At 33.3% G+C, this 23,420-nt stretch overlaps 4 protein-coding genes across 6 annotated transcripts; 3 read left to right on the forward strand and 1 right to left on the reverse strand.

Moving 5' to 3' along the window:
- Positions 1 to 142: 142 nt before the first annotated feature.
- Bm3624 (Uncharacterized protein) lies at positions 143 to 3,596 on the forward strand (the record flags this gene model as incomplete). Its single annotated transcript, XM_043082130.1, has 9 exons — positions 143 to 288; positions 1,028 to 1,154; positions 1,293 to 1,419; positions 1,490 to 1,608; positions 1,696 to 1,787; positions 1,866 to 1,994; positions 2,387 to 2,530; positions 2,856 to 3,069; positions 3,435 to 3,596. The coding sequence occupies 9 exons, from the start codon at positions 143 to 145 to the stop codon at positions 3,594 to 3,596; spliced, it is 1,260 nt and encodes a 419-aa protein (XP_042938064.1).
- Positions 3,597 to 4,469: 873 nt separating this feature from the next.
- Positions 4,470 to 7,065, reverse strand: Bma-cmd-1 (Uncharacterized protein; the record flags this gene model as incomplete). 2 transcript variants are annotated; one of them, XM_001901516.2, is made up of 5 exons in its annotated part: positions 4,470 to 4,498; positions 5,059 to 5,206; positions 5,417 to 5,511; positions 5,656 to 5,799; positions 7,032 to 7,065. In XM_001901516.2, 5 exons carry the CDS (start codon positions 7,063 to 7,065, stop codon positions 4,470 to 4,472), a joined length of 450 nt encoding a protein of 149 aa, XP_001901551.2. The 2 variants fall into 2 exon arrangements, with proteins under 2 accessions (XP_001901551.2, XP_042938065.1); XM_043082131.1 differs by lacking the exon at positions 7,032 to 7,065 and having other exon boundaries at positions 5,656 to 5,725.
- Positions 7,066 to 15,964: 8,899 nt separating this feature from the next.
- Bm10528 (Uncharacterized protein) lies at positions 15,965 to 16,978 on the forward strand (the record flags this gene model as incomplete). Its single annotated transcript, XM_001901515.2, has 4 exons — positions 15,965 to 16,007; positions 16,171 to 16,256; positions 16,388 to 16,501; positions 16,895 to 16,978. 4 exons carry the CDS (start codon positions 15,965 to 15,967, stop codon positions 16,976 to 16,978), a joined length of 327 nt encoding a protein of 108 aa, XP_001901550.2.
- A 1,563-nt stretch (positions 16,979 to 18,541) lies between these two features.
- Bm2421 (Uncharacterized protein) lies at positions 18,542 to 22,875 on the forward strand (the record flags this gene model as incomplete). 2 transcript variants are annotated; one of them, XM_043082132.1, is made up of 12 exons in its annotated part: positions 18,542 to 18,581; positions 19,009 to 19,098; positions 19,243 to 19,397; positions 19,658 to 19,861; positions 20,202 to 20,412; positions 20,605 to 20,717; positions 21,053 to 21,238; positions 21,525 to 21,708; positions 21,793 to 22,048; positions 22,261 to 22,373; positions 22,469 to 22,584; positions 22,717 to 22,875. In XM_043082132.1, 12 exons carry the CDS (start codon positions 18,542 to 18,544, stop codon positions 22,873 to 22,875), a joined length of 1,827 nt encoding a protein of 608 aa, XP_042938066.1. The 2 variants fall into 2 exon arrangements, with proteins under 2 accessions (XP_042938066.1, XP_001901549.1); XM_001901514.2 differs by lacking the exon at positions 18,542 to 18,581 and having other exon boundaries at positions 19,017 to 19,098.
- Positions 22,876 to 23,420: the final 545 nt, after the last annotated feature.

A 23,420-nucleotide genomic window follows, 5' to 3' on the forward strand; every position in this document is an offset into this window, starting at 1 on the left:
TTTAAAAAAATGCTTTACTTAATAATCGAACACAATAGTTAAAACATTAAGTAAGTAAATTTACAGGCAAACTAGGAGCAGGAATGAATATTTTATTTCAATTAATGTGTTAAATTTATTAAAATAATAGGCAACATTACAGATGGAATTTCGATCATCAAATGCATCCATATACATTTTAATTTCATCAAGTATTATTACTAAAAGTCCTGAGGGATATGTTCGAAGCTCTAACAAGCTAAAGAAATATTCTAGTAAGCTGAGAAAGAAATTTGCTTTTGATCAGAAGTGATCATTGGGATAATGAGACCACTTGATTTGATAACTGACTCATGAACTTGTGTGTTGAACAATTAGTAAAATAATTGAAGTGCTGTGTAGAGTGGTAGATCATTGCAAATTTATTGTAAATTTCAGATTAAAGTTAGAAGATTTAAATCTTAAACTTTCTCACATCTATCAAAATGTTTTGAAATGCATTTGGTACACCTAAATAGAACCATTTGCCTTTTATCATTAGTGTTTTCATCGCTTTTGATTCTTGATTTACTGCTTGATTACATTTATCAACATCTATTCATTTATTCGATCATTTCACATTGTTATACATAACGATTTCAATTTCCACCTAGTGAAATATCAAATTAATATTAATTTGATCGCATTATTTTCGTGAAATCTCAAAGGTATTACAGAGATTTTTGGAAATCTGAATATGAATAAATTTCGTTGAAGTTTCAAAAAGAAAATTACCTAAACAATGTTTACCTCGACAACTTCCCCCAAATCTACATCCGTTTTATTAGATCTTCATTTTAAGAGTCAAAAAAATTTGCATGAATATGATTCAAAAAATTTAATAGCCTTTTTTTTTTTAATAGTTGTTTAATAGTTGATAAAATTCATAAAAGACGTTGCTTTAACAAAAAGTAATAACAGAAGGCTATAAATTAAATTTTTTGATTTTTCTTTTATAAATAAACCTTAAAAGATTAAACTCACATTGTTGGTCATACTAAACTTACAGTGAAGCTATACAAGTGGCAGAGCTGGCTAACTCAACTGAATCTCCCATTGATAAATTATGTGGTCCTTCGGAAGTGGCAGCTAGGGTAGAGCGGTTGCTTTTCGATGTTATTAATAAAGCTGAAACGGTAACTGCAATGTAATTTAACAAAGGAGCAATTTATGAATGATAAAAAAAGATAACAAAGAAAAGTAGTAGAAAATATCTTCTATTTTACAGTCTGAAATAGTAGATAGAACTTTGCAGAAAGCTTTTCTCTTCATAGGCATTGAAAGAACTGTCTGAACACGGAACCGAAATGGTGGTGTCAGAGTCGGATGGAATGAATCGAATGAATAATTCTGGACGACAACCTGCTTCATGTGTTGCTTCTCCAGGAAAACTGAAAGGCAGTGAATTCTTTGCTATAACGCCCATCTTTGCAGATTCATCTCTCAGCACAACATTTCCCAATATTTTCAGGACAACAACGCTCTGTAATAGGAAATTCTGAAATTTCACCGTCATTAGTGTTAAACGAAAGACCAGGTGTCCGATATTTGTGCTGTGACCGATTCTTCAAATGTGATGGACGTAATTTGGTGATGAAATTATCAAAACGTTCTGAAAATTTTATGTTCAAATTAACTCATTGAGTTTTCAGTGTGTAAATACGAAATTCGTTCTAGATTGCACGGGAAATTTGGCCCTCAGATGGTGGCTGTATTGAGTTAAACAGAAAAGAATTGAAGCGTTTCATTATAAATAATGAAGCCAGAAGGTAACTATAGTTACATTAATTCATTGTCTCTTGATGAGATTTAAACTTAAATTTTGAAACTAAACCTTCTAAGCGTAGGCTAAATGGATCAAAGGTGAGTAGACAAATTGCTGGCGGAAGTTTACCGAGATGTGCAAGTGACATTTCAAGGAATGACAATACGCTGACCACTGGAAGAAGTATCCAATCTTTCACTTCAATGTACAGGTAGAACGGAATTGAATTACCTAGCTGAATGAAAATCTTAAATACTGAATGGAAATCCTTTAAAGTTTATAAAAAAGCCAAAATTGATTCCTATTTCTATGGTCTAAAATGATCAAATTTTACTCAAACGGAATTCAAATTAGAGCTGCGAGGATGAAAAGCCAAGAAGTGAGGAATAAATCGCTTCGCTGAAGGCTGTTAAAATTAGCATATTTGATCTTTAATATATTTATCACTTCCAGTTCTTATAGGAACATCTAGTCATCAGTCATAGAAGAAATTGAGTATTTAGGAATATAATTGAAAATACTGAAATTAAAATACATTGTTTCAAGCTTAGCATAATAACAACTAAAACTTTGGTCTTTAAAAGTAGGTTTAAATAATTTAAGACAAGATCATAATGAAATATGTCAGCAGAAAAGAGAAAGAAGTTTCGCTGAGCTTAATTCCACATCATCTGCAATCCACAGTAATGAGGATTTGAAAACACGACGACAACTTTGTGTTCAAGGAAATTTTGCACAAGTTATCGAGTAGCTTATTTAGATAGTGTTTGGTTCCATTTTCTTCATGAAATCTTTTTGTTTTTGTTTTGTTTTTTTTTTTCAAATTGATTATTGAAATGCCTTGCATACAAGGAAACGTTTATTAGTCATAATTAATCTTTTCTGATGTACAATGCAGTTAACTTAATATAGTACTAGAGATAAAATCTCAATACTTATTTATTTCTTAAGTTAACAACTGCTTATACGAACAAGCAGCAGAACAAACATAGGGAGCTTGCTCATTTATTTCATATGTTTATTTCTTTCTTATTTACTCCTCGTCAATCTATTCATCTGATAAACATTTCAGAGACACATCATCAGAAACAAGTATAACATCGATCACTGAATCACCTGAAACTTTGATCAGTAGTGAAATAACAGGTCTCACGATCCCAAATGTTGATGAATTGTCTTCAGACGAAACCGAACCACCAACTGATGCTCATAACTTCGTACAAAATAGAGGAGATCAACTGATACCAGCGATGAAACCCGATGGTACCATTGTTATACCTGGAGTTGTAAGTTTATCAGTGATTACCATACTAAAATAGGCCGAAATTTCATAGTGAGTCTTGAATCTCTTAAAGAATAAGTTTTAGCACCGACAGGTATGGTAATAATAGTAAAAGTACAATTCGCTTCCGCAAGATTCGGGAAAGTTATGACGAAAAAGAGAAACTGACATATAGAGTAACATAAAACTGGATCTTCTCATCCGGATTTAAAAATTTAAATCACAGTAAAACCAATACGGAGCTCAGTGGATTAGTCATAAAAAAAAATCTCATCTCCACTACCAATTGTTCGTGACGAGGAAATGAGTAAACAAACGTTACGTAGCTTGAATATTTCATGCGTCAACCGGACATTCAAATCGCTTCAGGTACATGTGGAGAATTTTGAAGGTTTGAATGGCGTTGTGCTCGAATTGAAAGTGCTTATCAAGAGTCCGAAGGAATCCAGACGATTCACTCTCAAAATCGACTGCCCCGACTTCAAACCAAAAACGGTCAAAGTAAATGGAATCAAAACTCAAATCCTTTAGAAGACCGTGAAATATTATAAAAGACCCGAATCTCCTAAATGTATTCCAAGAAATATTTCATTAAAAAGCTTCACGAATCCCTTAAAAATTAGATATGTTCCGACAAAAGACATAAATTTCCTATCACTCATCTGCAGTTATTTTTAATTTATCCACCGACAGAGTTTTAAAAGTTTCTTGCCCCACGTTATCTTCCTCTGGCAAATTTCCTCCATAAGCAAAAAAAAGAAAAAAAAAATTCAGAACGAACACATTTATCGAGAAGCAAGAATTGATGTCCAAATACATAAAGAAAACACGAAAAATGAGAATAAATAAAAAGTATTCTTGAAAACGATAGAAGATATTCATTCGTGCACTACTGGGAATGCATGAGCTTTCCAAAATATAAAAGTTGCCAGTCTTCATATGAATATTTGCGACAAATCGAACGATCAAATCAGAAAAATCCGGAAATCCCACCCATAAAACTCAATATTTACTAGAAGTCATCTACAGAACAATTTTAGACAGTCGTGAAATTCAGAATTGGAGGGCTAATTTTGCAAGTTTCGAACTCAGTCCTTCAAGTTGTACCTTGAACAAATAACGAATTTGTATGTAGACAAAAAAAAGCGAGATGACGAAATTTCATGCCCTCATAGACAGACAGATAAAAAAAAAAACGCAAAACACAATTCTGCATAATAATATTGATAATAATAAAATAATTTCACAGTATGTAGGCTTTCATGAATCTTTTTGAAACATAAATATACGCGAACGATTTTCTATGACAGCAAATAAAAAACTTGTGCTCTCTATTTTGCTGATGAATGGATGGGTACGATATTGGTCGATCTCACAATTCTGCCTGTCGTTGCTCATACAAACTCATTTTGTTGTCATCATAGTCACAAACTCTGCAAATATGTAATGCTTCAGGTAGAAGTGGCAAATTATGTGAAATTCATTCGAGAGACCGAAATGTAAAGCAGAACAGAAAGCAAAAAAAAGTATGATGCTCAATTCCTTACACACTTCCATCATTTAAAATCCTTTCTCTAGTATGATCAACAGCTCTTAATTTTTGAATGCAATAGATGCCCAATTATGGATAAATAAAACACGCAAATAAGTAAATGCTTTTCAATAAGAAGAAATTTCATTAACGAAACATTTTAATTATTTTTATAAACAAAAAAATGAAAGAAATACCACTGTCAATATTTTAAAACATTTATTTTATATTCTACCATCTCTGGCTACCTTCATGTCTTATTTCTGCACTGTCATCATCCTACTGATATTATGAAGTATTTCGATATTTAATAAAATCTAGCCAAAATATATCGCAGTATTTGAACACGGATTTCCCCGCCCATATCTATATCTACACAGAACTTGCTGTCAATGTCTACAAAGTAAACATATATGAAAATATAAACATATAATCAGAAATATCATCGATAATAGCACTCACCTTCGTAATTGACCTGACCATCACCATCAATATCAGCTTCCCTAATCATTTCATCCACTTCCTCATCGGTCAGTTTTTCACCAAGATTAGTCATAACATGACGTAATTCGGCTGCAGATATGAAACCATTACCATCCTTGTCGAATACCTACAAAGAAATAAGAACAATTTTGCACTGTACTGCTCAGCGCACTGTAATGGTTATGCAGAAAAAGAAAAAAAAAAAAAAACTGCACTGTAATGACTATGCAAGGACATTTCGAGCACGTGGTTATGGCCCTCACGAACGATTTATCTGAATCTGTAATGCCTTAATTAGGATCATTCGCTAAATCAGTAAGGAAAATTGGGCACATACTCGAAAGGCTTCACGGATCTCTTCTTCGCTATCTGTATCCTTCATTTTCCGTGCCATCATGGTGAGGAATTCCGGGAAATCAATCGTTCCGTTACCTGTAAATTAAGCCGAAAAAAAAAAAAGATCTTCAGAATTAAGACAGAGAAAACGAAACGATTTTTGGCCAAATGCTGAGAATTTAATCTGAAGACCCAAACAAAAATTTAAAGAAACTTAAAGTTTGCGTCAACCTAACTAACCATCAGCATCAACTTCGTTGATCATATCCTGTAATTCTGCTTCAGTCGGATTCTGGCCTAGCGATCGCATAACCGTACCCAATTCTTTTGTTGTAATTGTACCATCTCCATCTTTATCGAACAAGGAAAATGCTTCTTTGAATTCTAAAAAAAGAAAAAAAATAATAATAATAATAATACCTTATTTATAGTAGGTTTTTTAACATGTGCTGTCACCATAGATGAAAAATGGAAAACTTGATGTAAAGTGCCATAAATTAATACAATACAATGTAATAGCAAAGTAATTATATGTTTCAATCTGCAAAGTATACCAGCAAAGTAATTATATGCCTCAAGCACTCTAATTTAGAAACTTCGTATATATACATTTAAAACAAAAGAGTTAGCAGGAATCATGAGATAATCCTAATGAAGAATTAGAACAAAAACGAATTCGGATAAGGAACAAGAATCTTCGAGCAGTTCTAAAGAAAGCTTATGATCGGCGAATAAACATGAATACTGAAGAAAACATAAACTGAAAATAAAATTTCAGGAATGATAACTACCAAAAGTACAACTTTCTTTGCATTTTCCTCCTTGTACTATTACTTTTGTAAATGCTATGAATCTAGAATTAAAAAGATAAAATTCATCTGTAGAGATGCCAAAGGAGCACTTCTTCGCATCCAATCAAGCACGTAAATCTCCTTCCTCAGAAAATTCTGGTTGTTTCAACCGACTTGCTGCTTATGTACCAGACTATTTTAGAGATACAAAAGGCAAAAGTTATTCTAATCTTTGTCTGTCTACAGTCATCTAATGCTTTTTATTCTTCTTGTTTGAGCTGCTGTTTTATCTAATAAAAAATTCATTTGGATTTCCTAATGACATCGTTTAGAGTTATCAATAGTCCTAAGCAACAAAGTATCACGCGATATTCTATACAATTTATATTAAGATCTAGCTGAGCTCATTTTACCAGACTCTTTCACTTTTCTCCATTTCACTTCAACACTCAACACTCAACTTTTTACTCTGCCATACATAAAATTCCATTGTAATCTTGCATAAATAACATAAAGGGAACCAAAATTCTAAATACATCATTTTTATCAGACACAACAATAATATATGAAACCTTAAAATTTTTTCCCATTTGTAAAATTCAAACATAAGTGCTATTACTCGCTGCTTTCGGTAGAATAGATGTCTTAATGGGCATGAGATGTTACAGTTACAACTCTATCTCAATTTTGTAGCACAATGCAATGGATTGCAAATAATTTCTTTCCCTTCAAATTGTTTGTAACAATTCGAATAAATTTATAAAAAATCTTCAGTACCTTCGAAAAAAAACACTGAAATTCAAATTAAATTAATTAGAAGCATGCCTGCAATTTGCTCCTCGGTGAGCTGATCGGCCATTAGTTCGATGAAAATAATCGAAGAATTAAGAGAAAAGGACGAGAAAGCGTGGAATGCACCAAAAAGATGCAGACGAGATCAAGTCCGTGGAAGGAAGCAACTAAATTAAATGATGGAGAAACCACGTAAAATCACCACCGCTAACAGCAGTCTTGCTTAATAAGCGTAAACGCCCTTGTTTCAGTAAAAAGTACACCACAGCAACTTTCTCGATGTTGTTCGTAAACACTCGGTCCGACAACGATATTTTCTACCCTGCAACTGAAATGTCTCATATAGTGTATCATTAGTAATTAATATGCAAATAACGCGGTAAAGCCTACAGTAGTTTACTGTTTAACTACAGTAGTAAAAGCAGTAAGTAATAGCCACTGAAGTAGATGAACGACTGAATCACTATTTAACGTAGATCATATACCGCAAGTAATGGAAATTAAACAATAAGATATCAAAGATTCAAACACAAGCCTCATGTAATTCGCATGATACATTAGTTTAATTTTTAACTGCTGATATTTCAAGCAACATAAAAAGTTTAATCAGATAACTAACTCAATATGATTGAAATTTAAGCGTTTGATTGGAGAAAAAAAACATATCGAAAACCTATCTTCCTCTTATATAAAGAACTGTATTAACCGCGAAAAGAAGGAAGGTTACACGAGTTAGTCCATAGGTTTTCACATCGGACAGAAAATAAAAATATTGCAAAATTTAAAAAAAATTGATTCATAATCACTGGTGACATTGCATTGAGCAACCAATTTCAGTTGTTTATATTGCAACAAAGAATATGAACAATATTCATGACTCATTACATGTCAAAGAAATGATTCTGTTGTTCCTGTTGCAGTACATCAAAAACTCTCGGGATTATGTGTTATATACATTTAAGCATGGAAAACTTTAGTATAATAATTGTTTAGCAAAAAATAGTGCACTTCTCCGTTTGTCGCATCATATAGCAAACATAGAAGCCAAAATGTATGGCTCACCACTAATTAGCATAAATGACGCATATAAGGATGCGAATGAGAAGTCATGGAACACTATTTCTCATTACACAAAAACATCTAACCTACTGGACTTTTCTCTATCACCACTGGCATTAGAAAATCTAAAATGTTTAGAAAGATAAGTCCCTAATCTTCCAACTTCTCCAATTTTTGTATCTAAACTTTTATTTGCTTTCTAGCACTCACATTTACCTCAGTATCTGAGCAGCCATTACTTTTGAAATATACGATTTTCCGACACTATCTTTTAAATTTGTTGAAAGTCAAGCAATGAAAAACAAGCTTTTTTGCACTCTGCAAATTACTTTGCTTTCATAACTTTACCAATTATATTCACAACAGTCATTTTAAAAGAATCTTCGAAGAAATTTCATGAAGCTTGAGCTGGAAAACACAAAGATCAATTTATTATGATTCCTTCTGCTGGAAAAAGAAAACTCTGGACACAAACTAAGTTGTAAAAATTTTAAGCAGAATTTATTTATCCCTCAAAAAGAAGAAAAAGACACATAGAAATGATATGTTGGAGTTGTGTAATGAGAGTATGTAGTATAAGTACTGGCTAAGCGTAGAATGAAAGGTTTTATCATCAGGTGACCGAGCGTTATGTCAACAAGCGCTGAACGCATGGGTGTCTCAGCCATACTAAACATAGACACAATGTTCTATAGTGGTGACAAGACATGGCACAAGAATAGAGTGGTGGGACAATAAATACATACTCACTGCATGCTCGAACATATCGATGTTTGCCTTGTGGAATATTACGTTTCATGTAAAAGCAATATGTCACCAAAAAAATCTGAAGCTCATTTTAATTTTGAAATTCAAGAAGACTAATCATAAATTAGTGATCCCATAGCCACTCTCATCGCTAATTTATTATATAGAGTATATAAATGTCTTCATCATGAATATGAATTACATTGCAAAGACCAAAAAATTTTAATGTTAATGACAAAACAAACGAAGAAAATAATCAGACACCAAGGGGTAGTTCCACTTTTTTCACCTAGCAGTGTTCGTAAAATCTATTTAAAAAACGCTCTTTATTTTTAAAGATAGACTTCCTTAAGTCTGGCGGCTTCCACGGTAAAGTCAATCAATGAAATATCTATCAGACAGTATTGCCAACCATCAAAAAGGACTATTTGTACTTCCAATCTATCGTTAATGCAATTTGATATCCAGCCAAATGTTTCAGATTCTCAGTGAACCGAACTGAACAAGAAAGTGATTTTAAAACTCATCATGATAAAGCAATTCTTACTAATCACTGAAAAACCCTTGCACTGAACAATTCAAACTTTGCATTGTTCAGTGCGATGTTACAGTATGTTAAATAAGTTCGAATTTTTCTCCAAAGCAAACAAAGAATACATATCTTGCCATACGAAGACAACAATAGCTAATCTCTCAATGTGCACACTATCATGAGATGCTGAAATAGTTTTGTCACCCGGTAAAACTGGAGACACTTTTGCAAATAAGCCTTCAAAATAAAGCTTATTGACCCAATGCATACCAAACAGATAAAAACAGACGTAATGATAGCGAAAATAGCTAAAATGCAACAAGGTGATGTAAATATGAAGCAGAACGAATTAATAAAAAAGCAGGTGTTTTTTCGCACCAGAATGTTCTAAACCAATCCATCTATCGCTTCCTTCAGATCCTTTCTGCAAGACAACTAAATGAAAGCAAATAATGTTATTAGGAATAAATGACACTGCAGGTAATTCATAAAACGCATCAAATCGTAATTTGATAACGACTAACTTATGAGCTTTTCTTCACGCTATTATAAAACAAAGAACATCAGCGATAAAATTATCAATGAAAGTCATCAATGATTAGAACTTGGAAATGAAAATACTGACGTACAACAATTACTGCCAATCATTAGGTGTTCTAGGAAGGTTTTCAGACATACTTCCCAATCTTTAAACAAGGAAAAAATTATTTGCAAAATAATAACTGAAAATAAAACTGCAGATAATCACTCTTCCACTGGAGAATGAAATTTCGAATTTTTCATTACTAAAAAGAATCCAAATATTTTCAACTGAAAATACAGAAAAAATTATAGCTAAACTGATGTAAAAAAAAATGACATAGTTTACGTACTAAGCTTCATTTTCGAAATATTGTTGTTATATTTCTGCTTTGAAATATTCTAGTTATATTGGGGAAAAAATTTTTTATTTTCGTGGGATCTGAAAGTTCGATGATGGTTCATTGGATTTTACGAATAGTTATACAGTGTAATATTCCGAGGCTTTTCACAGCTCACATGCATATCATTAATCTCAATAAATATCCTTGTCATACTTGAATCAGAATTTTTTGAATTCGTTTCTAGAATATAAATTTGGCAGAACCTTCAGCGAACCTTCAGTTCACGACATACTACACGTACTGTGAAATCAGAGTCCGCAATTTCCAAAAACTATGTTTAATATGTCAAAAATTCTATCTCTGATATGAAATTACGAACATTCTGTTACGGAAGCGTGCAGTACAAATGTAAAAAAGTGTGAGACAATGTGAAGTGCTACAACACTAATCGCTGCGGAAGAAAACGACTGAGCTAAACTAGGCCAAGCAATAGTCCTTCCCTCACTACTTCTAGATTATATTGAAAAGTAAGGAAAGACGGAGCTGGGAATTACTCGTAAATGAACAGGCACATATGTGAGACATACGTAGCATACACGTATTATACACGTACATGGCGTGCTAGCGGACGCAATCATTGGGCAATGGGTGGAGTGTAAAAGAGAGATGAAGAAAGGATGAATGCTTGAGAGGGATTGGACAGAGTGAGAGGAAGAGAGAAGAAGAAGCGGAAATCCATTATGTGATGAGATGATGGCCACACTAGTTTATCCTTCAGATTCTTCCAGATTGATAAGCGATGGGAGAAATAGAAAAGACTGGAAGGAAATATGTGGGCGAAGAAGCAGAGAAGAAATATTTCAAAAGGATAGCGCTTCGTGTAGTCCAGTACCACTGCTGTCACATATAATGCAATGTGACAATGAAATAGTAGATAAGAGAGACGTGGCTGATTGGTAGAGAGATAAAGATATTCTGTGATGCACCATGCTAGAAGAGATATTGAGAAAAAAATAATTCAAGATGAAAGAACAAATGATACAAAGAAAATTACTTTCTTAAAAAGACTACAGAAAGTAAAGTTAGAAGATGATGAGAAAGTGAAAGAGAGCCATATAGCAGTAAATGAGTGTAGTGAGCAATTGCGCCGCGTAATGTGCTGTTGCTATGGAGACGGTCTTCCTCCTGCTCTTTGGCATGGAGTAGACGAGTAGAGACTTGGATGGAGAGTGGATGAACAAATGCAGAGAAACGAAAATGTCGCAACAACAATCTATGTCAAGCTGGTGCTCATTTCACGTTAATCAAGTGGTATTGACAATTTGAGGACGGCTGGGAATTACGTCTATTAGCGTGACTGTGAGGACATTTGCGCTGCTTTATGAAGGTTCCACTGAGTGATGGTGGAGCGTTTGTATTTCATAGATAACGACGATCCCATAGATGACCGACCACCTTTGACATTAACAGATGTAATTAGGCGGATCTTCCTATTGTGTTTGGAAAAATTCTTTAAAAAAAGGTTGTGCATACAGAGAGAATTGATTACAGTAAGTACCATCCATACTTCAATTAAAATACAGATGTAGTTCTTTGGATGAGGAAACTTTTTACCCAATGGAAATATACTGCTACGTTCGATCATCTCTATCCATTTGGTAATGTCTTGTAAAATTGAAGTTCAAATAATAGTAATGAATTATGTAAAATGGTGTGAAGTTGTGAAAATGGAACAGGTTGAACATGGTCATCTTATGAATGAATGACATCCAACGTCGTGAAATTCTTGGTTTCATATGTAGCCCATCACCCTAAAACTTTGTGAAGTACTCTTGCCTATGGGCTTAATGCCTCTTCAGAAGTTATTCAGTCTACAGACAAGAGCACTTCAAGCTACCCTATTTTTATTTCCCCTTCTTCCATGGTTCCCAGAAGCTTAGAGGCATCGAAGTGATACATCTTGCATTATGCTGTCACTAAAAAAAGAACACATGCTAAAAGCTGCTCAAAATTTAATTAACAACCAAGTACGAGAAATTACATGCAGCTGTGGTGGTGTTCAGTTTGAGGCTGGATGAGTGAGGATTTTGCGAATAAAACAAAGGAACATCACATTAGTCATTGGATTATAGTGCAAGGAGATAAGATAGAGTTATATTGAATTGAAATGCACCCGAGTGGAAATCAGATCATGTTTTTGGTGAGTGTATTGATTGCGGACAATTGTTCATGGAATTTGCTTGGGGCTCTGCTCGCAAATTTGCAAGATTAAAGTCACAACCGGTAAAACAAAGTTTATAATCGATCGTGAAAAATAACTGTTTGTATTCAGAGCCCTCACTAAGTATTGCACTTTTTTGCATTAATGGTTATTTTTTGAATATGCTCAGTGGAAGACTGAGAGCACTCAAACGGAAGGCTTATATTGGCAGGTGGCATATTATTCTTTCTTAACAAACATTTACTTAGTTTGAGCTTTCTCAATTTCCGTCGCCGGAATGTAGGACGCAATTTTTCCTCAAAAGTTTATGTATTTCGCATTTTCCTTTTCCCAAATTATGTAAGGACACCTTTTTTTAAACCTATAAATAGCGCGTAGTATTTTTCAACCCGCAATTTTTCGTAAACCAATTACGTAAACCAATTTGAAATCAATTACGCAGCATGACATCTACTTTTTACTGCTGAGAATTTCCACAACTCTTAAATTTCAAAATTTAACATTTTATGGCAGAATAATGAGGCGGACAAATATTTCAAAGATATCAAGAAAGCAGTAAAGTAAACTATAGATTCTTGACAGTTTAAACATTTTGAAATTATAAACAATTTCTTCCACTGGAACCCATCTACGTGACTGTGTCATTATCAGCCGATACTAGCTAGTTCCAATGAAACTCATCATATTTGAAATAACTGTCTGAAAACTGAGTAAGTTATGAAATGGAAAGTGAAATGAGTAATGATACGTCCTGGATTATTCTTTCCCATGCTTATCACTGACCATCGCATTATCATCACTTCGGCAATTGCCTAACTTTCGTGACCATCACTGAAGCATTAGTCTTAGGTAAAGACTAATGAATTCTTAGCCTATTCTCAAACATAGTTAAGCAATATTTAATAGGCACAAATTTCCAAGCTTTTAGGCATCAATACTAGTATGCAATCAACAAATAACAAATATCTGAAGGAACCCCATCTCCCGATTTTAATACGAGGCATTTTGAAATCTGATATATCACATTTCCTCAAACCACACATCCATCCATCCATCCATCCATCCACATCCATCATTCTCTTACACGTCCATGCATTTTTCCTTTTTTTATTTAAAGCAAAATCCATCAAAAAGAGTGCGAAGTGAGGTAGATATCTTGATACTGTGGGAATATATCCTTTGAAAATTTAACTACTATCAGACATGCTATCATGATACTTTGATACCTCTTTCGTGTATGCCAATTTATTTAGCAAAAAGAATGATTATTTTTTGGTATGGGTCTTTAGTTTAACGAAATTATATTAAAACACTATTTACATCTATATCATGGGAATCAGCCATACTAATGGTTAGAAAAATGAATTTTAGAAAGTTTGGAGTGAATAACTGCGATTTTGGACTGTGCTTAACTGTGTGAAAGTTTTTGTAAGAAGGCCGGAAGTTTAGTAAAGAAACTGCTTTCGCTAGTATAACACTTTGTTTATTCATTTTATCTCATGTTTATTCCAAATGTGATGAATTTGACATTTCAGCATTAACATTTTACGGAGAGGTTTCATCTTAAACTTCCAAAAGGATGGAAAAAAGGACAGAGTAGGGCAGTTAAGAGGGAATGGAATTTATGTAGAGTATCCCTAGGATTATAAAAATAGTAAATACTAAATATTGCAACTATGTGTCTACGTCACTCAAAGCAGTTACGCTTCGCTATCGCATTCTTCGCAATTGGTTGGAAAAAGAAATTCCCAACTGGTAAACAACTTAGACCTGACAGAATGTAAAACCAGAAACAAAAATATATAAATATGATGAAAGTGAGAAGCTAAAAAAAGTAAAGGAAAGAAAAAGGAATTTTGCACGGTTTATAAAATTGATCAGTTTGTAGCTATATTGATCGCTACAAGCGGCTTAAAAAAATAAATACATCCATCCTATCAACAGCAATGCAATGCATCTGTGAGTATGGAATGGTTGCTAATATTGATATGCATAAGTAGTGGAGCGAAAGAGGAAGGAGAAGAGGAGGCGATAGATGTCATGAAATGAAGCAAAGCAAAACTGAAATTTCGTATGATTTCCTTGCTGCATCAAAGAGTCGAAAAAGAAAAATGCGATGTGAGAGACGAATCATTGAATTCTGAGTGGATTCTGTCTCGAAAACAAAGCATCAATGGACAAAATTGCATTCACTCAGTCACTTTACCAGAAAATGAATAAATGAAGTTGGCCGCATCGATGTTACATAAAGGGCTGACAATTTCTGAAAAGTCAATATGTAGAGTAGAAAAGAGAGAGAGGAGAGAGAATTATGAATAGTTCCGGATGTCTCTATGTGACATTGTGCCCTTGCGAGATTCCGTAGGAAATATTTATACTTTAAACTCTGAATGTCAACTCGTCAACCACACTGATTCTTCTAATAACAGTCCTTGAGATGAACAATAAGGGTGTGTGGGAGAAATGAGATAGAAATCCGAAACTATGGAAGATGATTGGAATGAATCGATTAATTACTGCACGAAATGACTTTGTTACCTAATTAAAGAGCGGACTGAAACACAATCTTGAAACAGAAAATGAGGGCTTACAGGGGATTATTCGGCCAGTCGGGAGATCTTGCTGGATACGAACGTATGAGAATGAAAAGTTAGTAGAGGGAAAAGTAAACTGTATGCTGAGAAATAACGATGAAGTGATATATGCAATTTATCATGATATTTTTATAATGAATTCAAAGAAGAATGTAAACTGATTACATCTAATATGCAAATAACACGGTTTAAACATAAAAATGCATAAGAACTAATAATAAGAAGGACAAAGAGAGCTCGTTCACGTTTCCATCTCAGTTGATTCCTCAAATGCAACATAACATACCTTTGTTGTTTTTAAACTTTTTAGCCAGAAATCCTAAAAGACAAGAATGTCAAAATGAATGAAAGTCTAACTAGAGAAGAGTTTTTATTCACTTTTAGGCATTCTAGCTTTTTCCGACAGAATAAATGGATATTTAAAAGAAATAATTGGGGACATGATGAGATGGTTTACTTTGGAAAAGGAATTAGTATGTCAAGCTCGAAGCGATGTCAGTTCTTATCCCCGCTGTCCCCCGTTTAAAATATCACAAAGTTTAAATGTTTTCGAGTTCCAGTATTCCTTACAAAATTCTGCCCGAGTCGCAGTCTTTTTTGAATAGTCGAAAATGGCACGTCCTTCTTTTCGATGAAGATTTTTAAAATTTAATGCAGATAGTTTGGTTGCTGCTGGTAGTCCCGTGGATTTAGAGGTAAACTTTCAGTGTTTGAATCTGATTACTTTTTGAATACTGTAGATGATATCTGTATGGACGAACTACCACCAATGTGAGAAGTATTAAGTTTATGCACTGTGTAGATGAAATCTTTTAGATTGATGGGAGTATTTGGAACAACAGCTCAGTCCATGAAATTGGAAATGATTTAGTAAGTAAGAAGTGCAAATTTAATTAGAAATTTCAGGAATAAAAGGAAAAGCACTGCTTGTCAAGGAAAGTTCTCCAGGAATGTCAGCAAGAATTGGATATCAACTGGAAGATATATCGCGATGTTTGTCACTTTGTTTCATGATTGTTTGTCGTATTTCGCAGTATATCAGTCTGTTATCGATGAAGTTCTTTTCTTTGTAAGGCAGTTATATTATAGTGAACGAACACTATGCCCGTTATTTAATTTTCACAATTTCATGCTTGTATTAGTTTAAATAATTTAGATCTAGATGGTTTACGAGAACAAAGGAAAGCAAGTGAAGATATCATTGGCCATTTGAAAAAAGAACGAGAATTAATCTCATTACAGGTATTTGTTATTTTCATTGCATTTGTTTGGTCAGGAAATCTGAGAGTTTTTTTTGTAACAAGTAATTGAAGTAATAAACAGCGTGCTGAATGTTATTGGTCATATCTCTGATTGATTTCTGTGTTGTTCAGATTGATGAACTACGTATAAAACTCAACACGTTAGATACGAGAATAGGAAAAGAGGAAGAGATTTGTTCACGTTTGGAAAGAACGATAGCGCACGCAAACGAAACATATGAAAAAGTAAGTAAATATAGTAATTCAAATTTAGCATGAAGAATAGGGAAAGATGAATGTATGGATTTGCGTATTTTATACGCATTACTTATAAGTCACAGTCTAACACAATTTCTTTCAATGTCTTGGAAACTTCAAACATTTTGCTTACGGTTTCATTAAGTGGGACCTGTTCATATTAAGGTCTAACATGTTAAGATGAATTAATGCATAATTTGTTGTCATTATTATGCAATAAGCTTCATTAAGATTAGTGGTGAAATATTTCATTAGTTATTCTCGACGTTTACCTTAATCGCTACATAAAAGTATCACTTTCTGGTCAATCCCTGTACACTGATCAGCTTGAAGTAGATCTGGAAAAAAACAAACTAGTTTCATAAAATTTTTTTTTTTCAGCTTGTCGAATCCTCTCAAAGTTTAGTGGACTATGTTAAAAAAGAATATGAAGGCGCTCGCAGTTCAGGATCATCACTTACTTGAAATAATTGGCGAGTACTAATCTATACTAATCTGATAATAGCATGGTCTGAAGGAGCCGTTTGAAAATTTCAAATATCTGCAAAGCAGTATTTTTTTTAAGTAGTGTTCCTTTTATCACTTCTTATATCGTTTTCTATAATTTATCATACGTGTTATCTTTTAATCATCTATGTATAGGCATCAAAGATGTGACAGTGTTATCGATTGCTTTCTTTTCTGTATCATACAATTCTTATTCTAATGTCTGAAAATTCTGTTTGTTTTTCAATTCAGATGAATCTAGTTTATTCTCCATTTGACTGTATGTTATAGAATTTCATTTTTATTTTAGAAGTGCTAATTCAAGTACTAAGATTGATTTTAAACAGTTAGTTTTTCGGAGTATTTTTAAGGATACATTGTTTATCAACTGGAAACGTTTAGGATTGATGGTGTTCCTCTCAAAGGTTTTTTAACCAGTTAAAAATCATATTAGCTCACTGTCTCCTTAGTTCATAATTTTTATACAGATGAATTTATTGCTTTATCAATGCAATTCAGTTCAGTTCAGTTTGTTGCTTTGCATAGTTGCTTTTAGTACTTGATGAATATTTCGCCATCTATAAATTAGACTTTTCACTGTATGGATTACTTTATTGAAATGAACTTGGTATTAATATTGCACAGTTCAGTTCTGATATTGCTGAACAAAATAAGCGAATGGTTTATCTACTTGATAGATGATCTACTTTTACAAACATTAGAACAGTCAATATTGTTGGTTGTTGAACTCTTAATTAAACACTTATAATAGAATAATAGCATGGGAAGAGAATATGAAATTGATTATGTTAAAACATGAAAAAATCATGAATAAAATCATGTGTTTGGTTTCTTGATGATGATTCGTTGATGATTTTTCATGGTTACAAAACTTGACCAGGAACTAGTACACTGAAGGAGTTCATACACGGAGAAACGAGTTACAAAATTTCAGGATAATATCTTCGAAGCTCAGATATTAGTTTTATATGGTAATACGCATAATGTTAATGAAAATCATTTGTTCAGTGCATTCTTCTTAGCTGTTTTTATTAAACGAGAGAATAAATCTCATATACAGCGTTTGCAGTAAAAATTTTCGTACCAGTAATTATGTTAATATCAGTGGGCATACTATGTATAATTGGTGTTGTTGACCCGATGAAATAAGGTTTCACTTTTTCTGGTATTTTACATATATTGTAAATATAATTGAATGATAACGAAGGAAAAATTTTTTGCGCAATTTAAAAATCAGTTCAGGATAGTTGTGGTGTTACATTTCCTGATCAAAAGTCATTTCCAACGTCATGCATTTTTAGGGTTGTCTGTCCGTTGACATCCTATGTTACAAACGAGAGAGATACTAGATCGAACAGTCATAACTGCTCTGATCATAATCCAAACAAACTTTGGATTTACTAAATGAGGATTTAAAGATTGCATGGTGGATTAGATGACTGTGGAGTAACTGGTATACATAGTAATATTCATGATTCTTTCCAAGTTTCATGTTTTTCAGAATGCTATCTTATCCAATAAATGAACAGAAATCAACGAACTTCAAAAAGCATCTTGGCAGGTACTATGTACTTTACTCATACTGTTCTGTACAGGCATGCTCAACTGCTGTACATCATTACCGTAACAATTTTTCGGGAAATTAATTTGTGGGATTAATCTAAGTTTAACTGAATGATCAAATCATCATAATCATTCTTAAATAAAGAACATTTTTGTTAATAGTTATATATTCCATATTGTAGTACGCTTTTCTGATCATCGGAAAGTCTTCTATGCCATGATATTAACTAGGCTCCCATACGAAAGTTGCTGTTGAGATAAACATTTTATAGAAGATAATAGATATTTTCTGCTGAATTGTAAACATTTTATCAAATTTACTGCTAGGTATTACTGGCTGAAAAAAAAATGGAGTTTGATATGGAAAGGAACTGTTGCTGCAACTAAGTTATCAAGTATCGGAAGATCTAACAGCATTACTTAAGGAAGTATCATGAGCACAATACATGGTGAAGAGGCACGTGTTTTGGTGTTGTATACAGGTGGGACGATTGGGATGAAATGCATTGATGGAGGTTTGGAAGCATAATAGATTTTATTCCATTAAATATTTTATAATAGTAAACTTAAAAATGAAATCATCACTCATATAGTGTTTCAGTTCAAATTTCTCCTACAGTTGTGGAGTTGCGTGTTTGATTTAAGAAAATAACTTGCAGTATATCGTCCGGAAGCTAATTATCTTCTGCGTGCTATGCGTAATATGCCACTATTAAACGATTGTGATTATGTGTCCACAAATTATGCTGATGCCAAAACAAAACCGTATTGTTTGCCATCACTACAGCATTCGAAAAAACGTCTTGTTTATTGGGTAATGAATTTAAATTTATCCGTAAAGTTTTTTTTTTTTCGGGACAGTAAATAATCATAACAGCAGATATTTTCTTCTATTCTCTAATCCAGTGGATTACTTGTCCATAGCTCCACTTATTACCGTGTTCTGGACTATTACGATCCTCTATCGGATAACTGTCAATTATTTAAATTTTAGTTGAGGAAAGGATAATGAGAATTGAAAAGCTGCATCATTACAGCTATTATAACTTCAAGTCCATTAAAGCTACATTTCAGGTGGTCGAGTATGATCCACTTTTGGATTCATCAGACATGACTTTTGATGACTGGATTAAAATTGGTAAGGACATTCAAGAAGCTTATGATCAATATGTGGGTTTTGTTATATTGCATGGTACTGACACGTTGGCATATACCGCATGTGCTCTATCATTTATGCTTGAGAATGTTGGAAAACCCGTTGTTATAACGGGTGCTCAAGTAAGGCAGTCTTCAATAAATTTTTCAATGATTCAATAATTTTAAATCTTCTCTTCTGAAAATATATGCCAAACAGATTGATATTTGTTTTTTATAAATAAATGGATAATCGGAATTTTGTTTCTCTTTTTTTTTTTTTAAACTAAAGGAGATTCCAGTTAATACCAGTAAATACTAAATTAATTTGATAATAATTTCCCTATAATTGTTGATAATTTTATTGTCTGGACATCATCTTTAAAATATTCTTTAAAATCTGCGGAAACTCTAATGCATTCAGTCAATTCCATTACGGCGTGTTTTTTTTTTTTTTTTTTTTTTTGTGGTTGATATTTTGCAGATCCCAGTGTTTGAGGTTCGATCTGATGGTCGGGAAAATTTGATTGGAGCACTGATTATGGCAGCCTATTATGATATTCCTGAAGTTACTGTATATTTTAATAATAAACTCTTCCGGGGAAATCGTACAATAAAAGTAGATAACAGCTCGTTAGAAGCATTTGAAAGCCCGAATATGCTCCCAATTGCTCACATGGATATTGATATAAAAGGTAAGTTGATCGGAGCATTGATTATGGCAGCCTATTATGATATCCCTGATTCGATAACGAATGTGTTCCGTTTGGTGAAGTCAATTCAATTTCTTTTAGCTCTGTTTCTTTTTCTTACTTTAATTAGGTTTTTTTCTATGTAACATTTTTCTGTATAACACTTTTATTTTTTTTGAAAGTGCTACTTTGCAGTTAATTATGATTCAATATTCCGCTCTCCCTCAGTAGCTCCTTTTGTAATACACGATCGATTATGTCGAAATGTTGGATTGTTACGAATTTTTCCATCAATATCCATAGAAAATGTAGGTCATAATTTTGCTTCGTAATGAATTTAAATTAATTTAGCTGCCTTGAGATACTTGTGTAGCTCTTTCTAAATCAGCTCAACTAAAAAGCAACTCAACTCAACTAAAAATTATATTCGAAACCCATTTTGGAGGCAGTTCGTGCCTGCCTGAGTAATTATTCTACACAGGTTTAGAGAAGTTTTTTGCAGTGAATGAATTAAGTGCAGTTTGTATCATACATTTTTAGAGATTTAAAAAAAAATTCTTATTTCTGCAATAAATGAAAAGCTCGTTAAATTTTCCTTATATTTCAAGTTTCGAGAAAAATTGTGATGGAATTGAACTTTTAGGTGAGAGCATCATTGCAACCACCCACCGAAGGTGTTGTCCTGCAGACATTTGGTGCTGGTAATATGCCATCCCATAGAACAGATATAATAGATGAATTGAAAAAAGCTATTGATCGAGGATGTCTTATTATCAATTGTTCACAGTGTGTCCGGGGACAAGTAGATGTTCAGTATTTAACAGGAAAAGTTAGCATGCTGTATTCATTCATATTATGCTTAACTGAAAAAAAAACTTTAAGTCGTTTATTTCATCACTTGAAAAAATGATAATGCAGGCACTCGTTGATTTTTTTTATTTCATTTTATTTTTACTTGACATGGTTTGCGTTTAGAGTAAATTTTTGAACTTATTAAATTTGCCAAGCTGAATTTGAGTGCGCTTTGCCTATCACTATCACTCTATTGGATATGACTTGTTAGCATAATAGGTTGCTCCTGAAATGTATTTTCATCTGTTCCACTAGTTTTTCAGATTCTTTATGATATAGGAGTCATTCCTGGTTCAGATATGACTACGGAAGCAGCATTAACAAAATTATCATATGTACTAAGCAAAGATTGTTGGGGACTTTCAAAGAAGAAAGCAATGATGGTCAAAAATATCAGAGGCGAATTAACTGTTACACAACCAAAACCACTCAGAGACCTTGAAATAGGTAGATTTCCAAAAAAAAAATCTTTGCTGAACTTTTTCTTGTTTTTATCAAAATTATATTTTTCTAACTGCTGAAGTATTACAGTTTCACAGATAGCAAGGTTCTTGCATCTAAATACTTCTCACGAACTGGAGTTTCTACGCCACGCTATTCTTCCACAATTACTGTGTCATGCTGCTGATAGTGGTAATGTTGAGCTGCTTCGCGCACTTCGTGAAAATGGAGCTAATCTTTCGGCTATCGATTACAATGGACGTAATGCTCTACATATAGCAGCTAGTGCAGGACATGTGGACGCTGTAAAGTACCTGTTGACTCAAGGCGTTAGTTTCCAACTTAGGTAAGGAGTCGTATGAAAAGCATTTGGTGAAAAAAACTTTGTAGTTCTTCCAGTATATTATTCTTTGGACTATGTGATTATATGTGCCAAGGCCCTATACGAATTTTACCTAACATCCCAGCCATAGTATCTTTTTCAAAACTCCATATTGATCTTTTTTTTTTTAATTTGAAGAGACACAAAGCTTCTGTGTGATGATCCTTATTTTACAGGGATCAGCGAGACGAGAATGCCCTTGTAGCTGCAGTAAGAACAAAAAACAAGGTTTGCATTGAGACTTTGCGGTCTGCAGGAGCAGTACTTTCCATAAGTCCATTCCAGCTAGGTAAGTCCTTGAAAAATTTATTTCGAGAAGTATTGACGGACCTCTCAATCAAAGATTTTATCGAAAGGGTCTTCCCTTACTGAACAAATTTGAAGGTGTTGAACTATGCCTATGTGCCAGTTGTGGTGACATAGAGACACTAAATTCTTGGCTTGCTGCTGGAGCTGATATAAATCAACAAGACTACGGTGGTAGGACTGCTCTGCATATTGTATGTTCCAGAATTTTTTTAAAGTTCCACAGTTGTTTTTATAAATATTCTTTACCAACTATCACTTATTTTCGTGGAACGACTTCTCTACCATAAAATTTGTGCAAAATATCTAGTGGAAATATTTTGCAGGCGGTAGAATCAAGAAATAAGCAACTAATATATTATCTGCTCGGTCGAGGTGCTGATCCAGACAAAAGTGACTATTTTGATTTAACACCACTCGGGCATGCTAAAAAACTTAATTTGCAAGATCTGGTCATTAAGATGAAAAAGCGCGAAGTTCAGTAACAGAAAAATATTTTGATAATGAATGCGTGCAGGATTATGATACAAAATCTTTAGTTTTATTATATCTCAGCTTTTTTAGATTTCCGTTTAATTTTTTACGCAAAACTGAAAGAACTATTGTGAAAGCGAGTTTACTTATTCCTAGACTCAGTTTTCATGCTAATGTGGTGTAAAGGCACAAAATGTTTGTACATCCTTACACGGGCTTTGATATATCTCGGAATTTTTTTTGCGAAAGACATTTTGGTGATCAAATGAACATAATCATGAAGATGAAATTATAAACTGTTTTTTGAAATGAAAAATATGTAGGCACACTGGAAATGTACATTTTGGAACTTATTTAGAGGTAATGCATAACGGTGATTTGGAGTAATGTGAATTGAACATAGGAACAATTTGAAGATGAGATAAAATAAATATAACTGATTAATAAGGTAGATAAAATCTGACTATTCTAGACTGAGTGTAATGTATCGAAAGAGTAACGAAATTTGTAATTTCTCGGGACAGTTGGAAAAGTTTCCAAGATCGCATGCATCTAC

The sequence above is a fragment of the Brugia malayi genome (genome assembly GCF_000002995.4).
Source record: "Brugia malayi strain FR3 genome assembly, contig: Bm_v4_Chr4_scaffold_001, whole genome shotgun sequence".
Classification (NCBI taxonomy): Eukaryota; Metazoa; Nematoda; class Chromadorea; order Rhabditida; family Onchocercidae; genus Brugia; species Brugia malayi.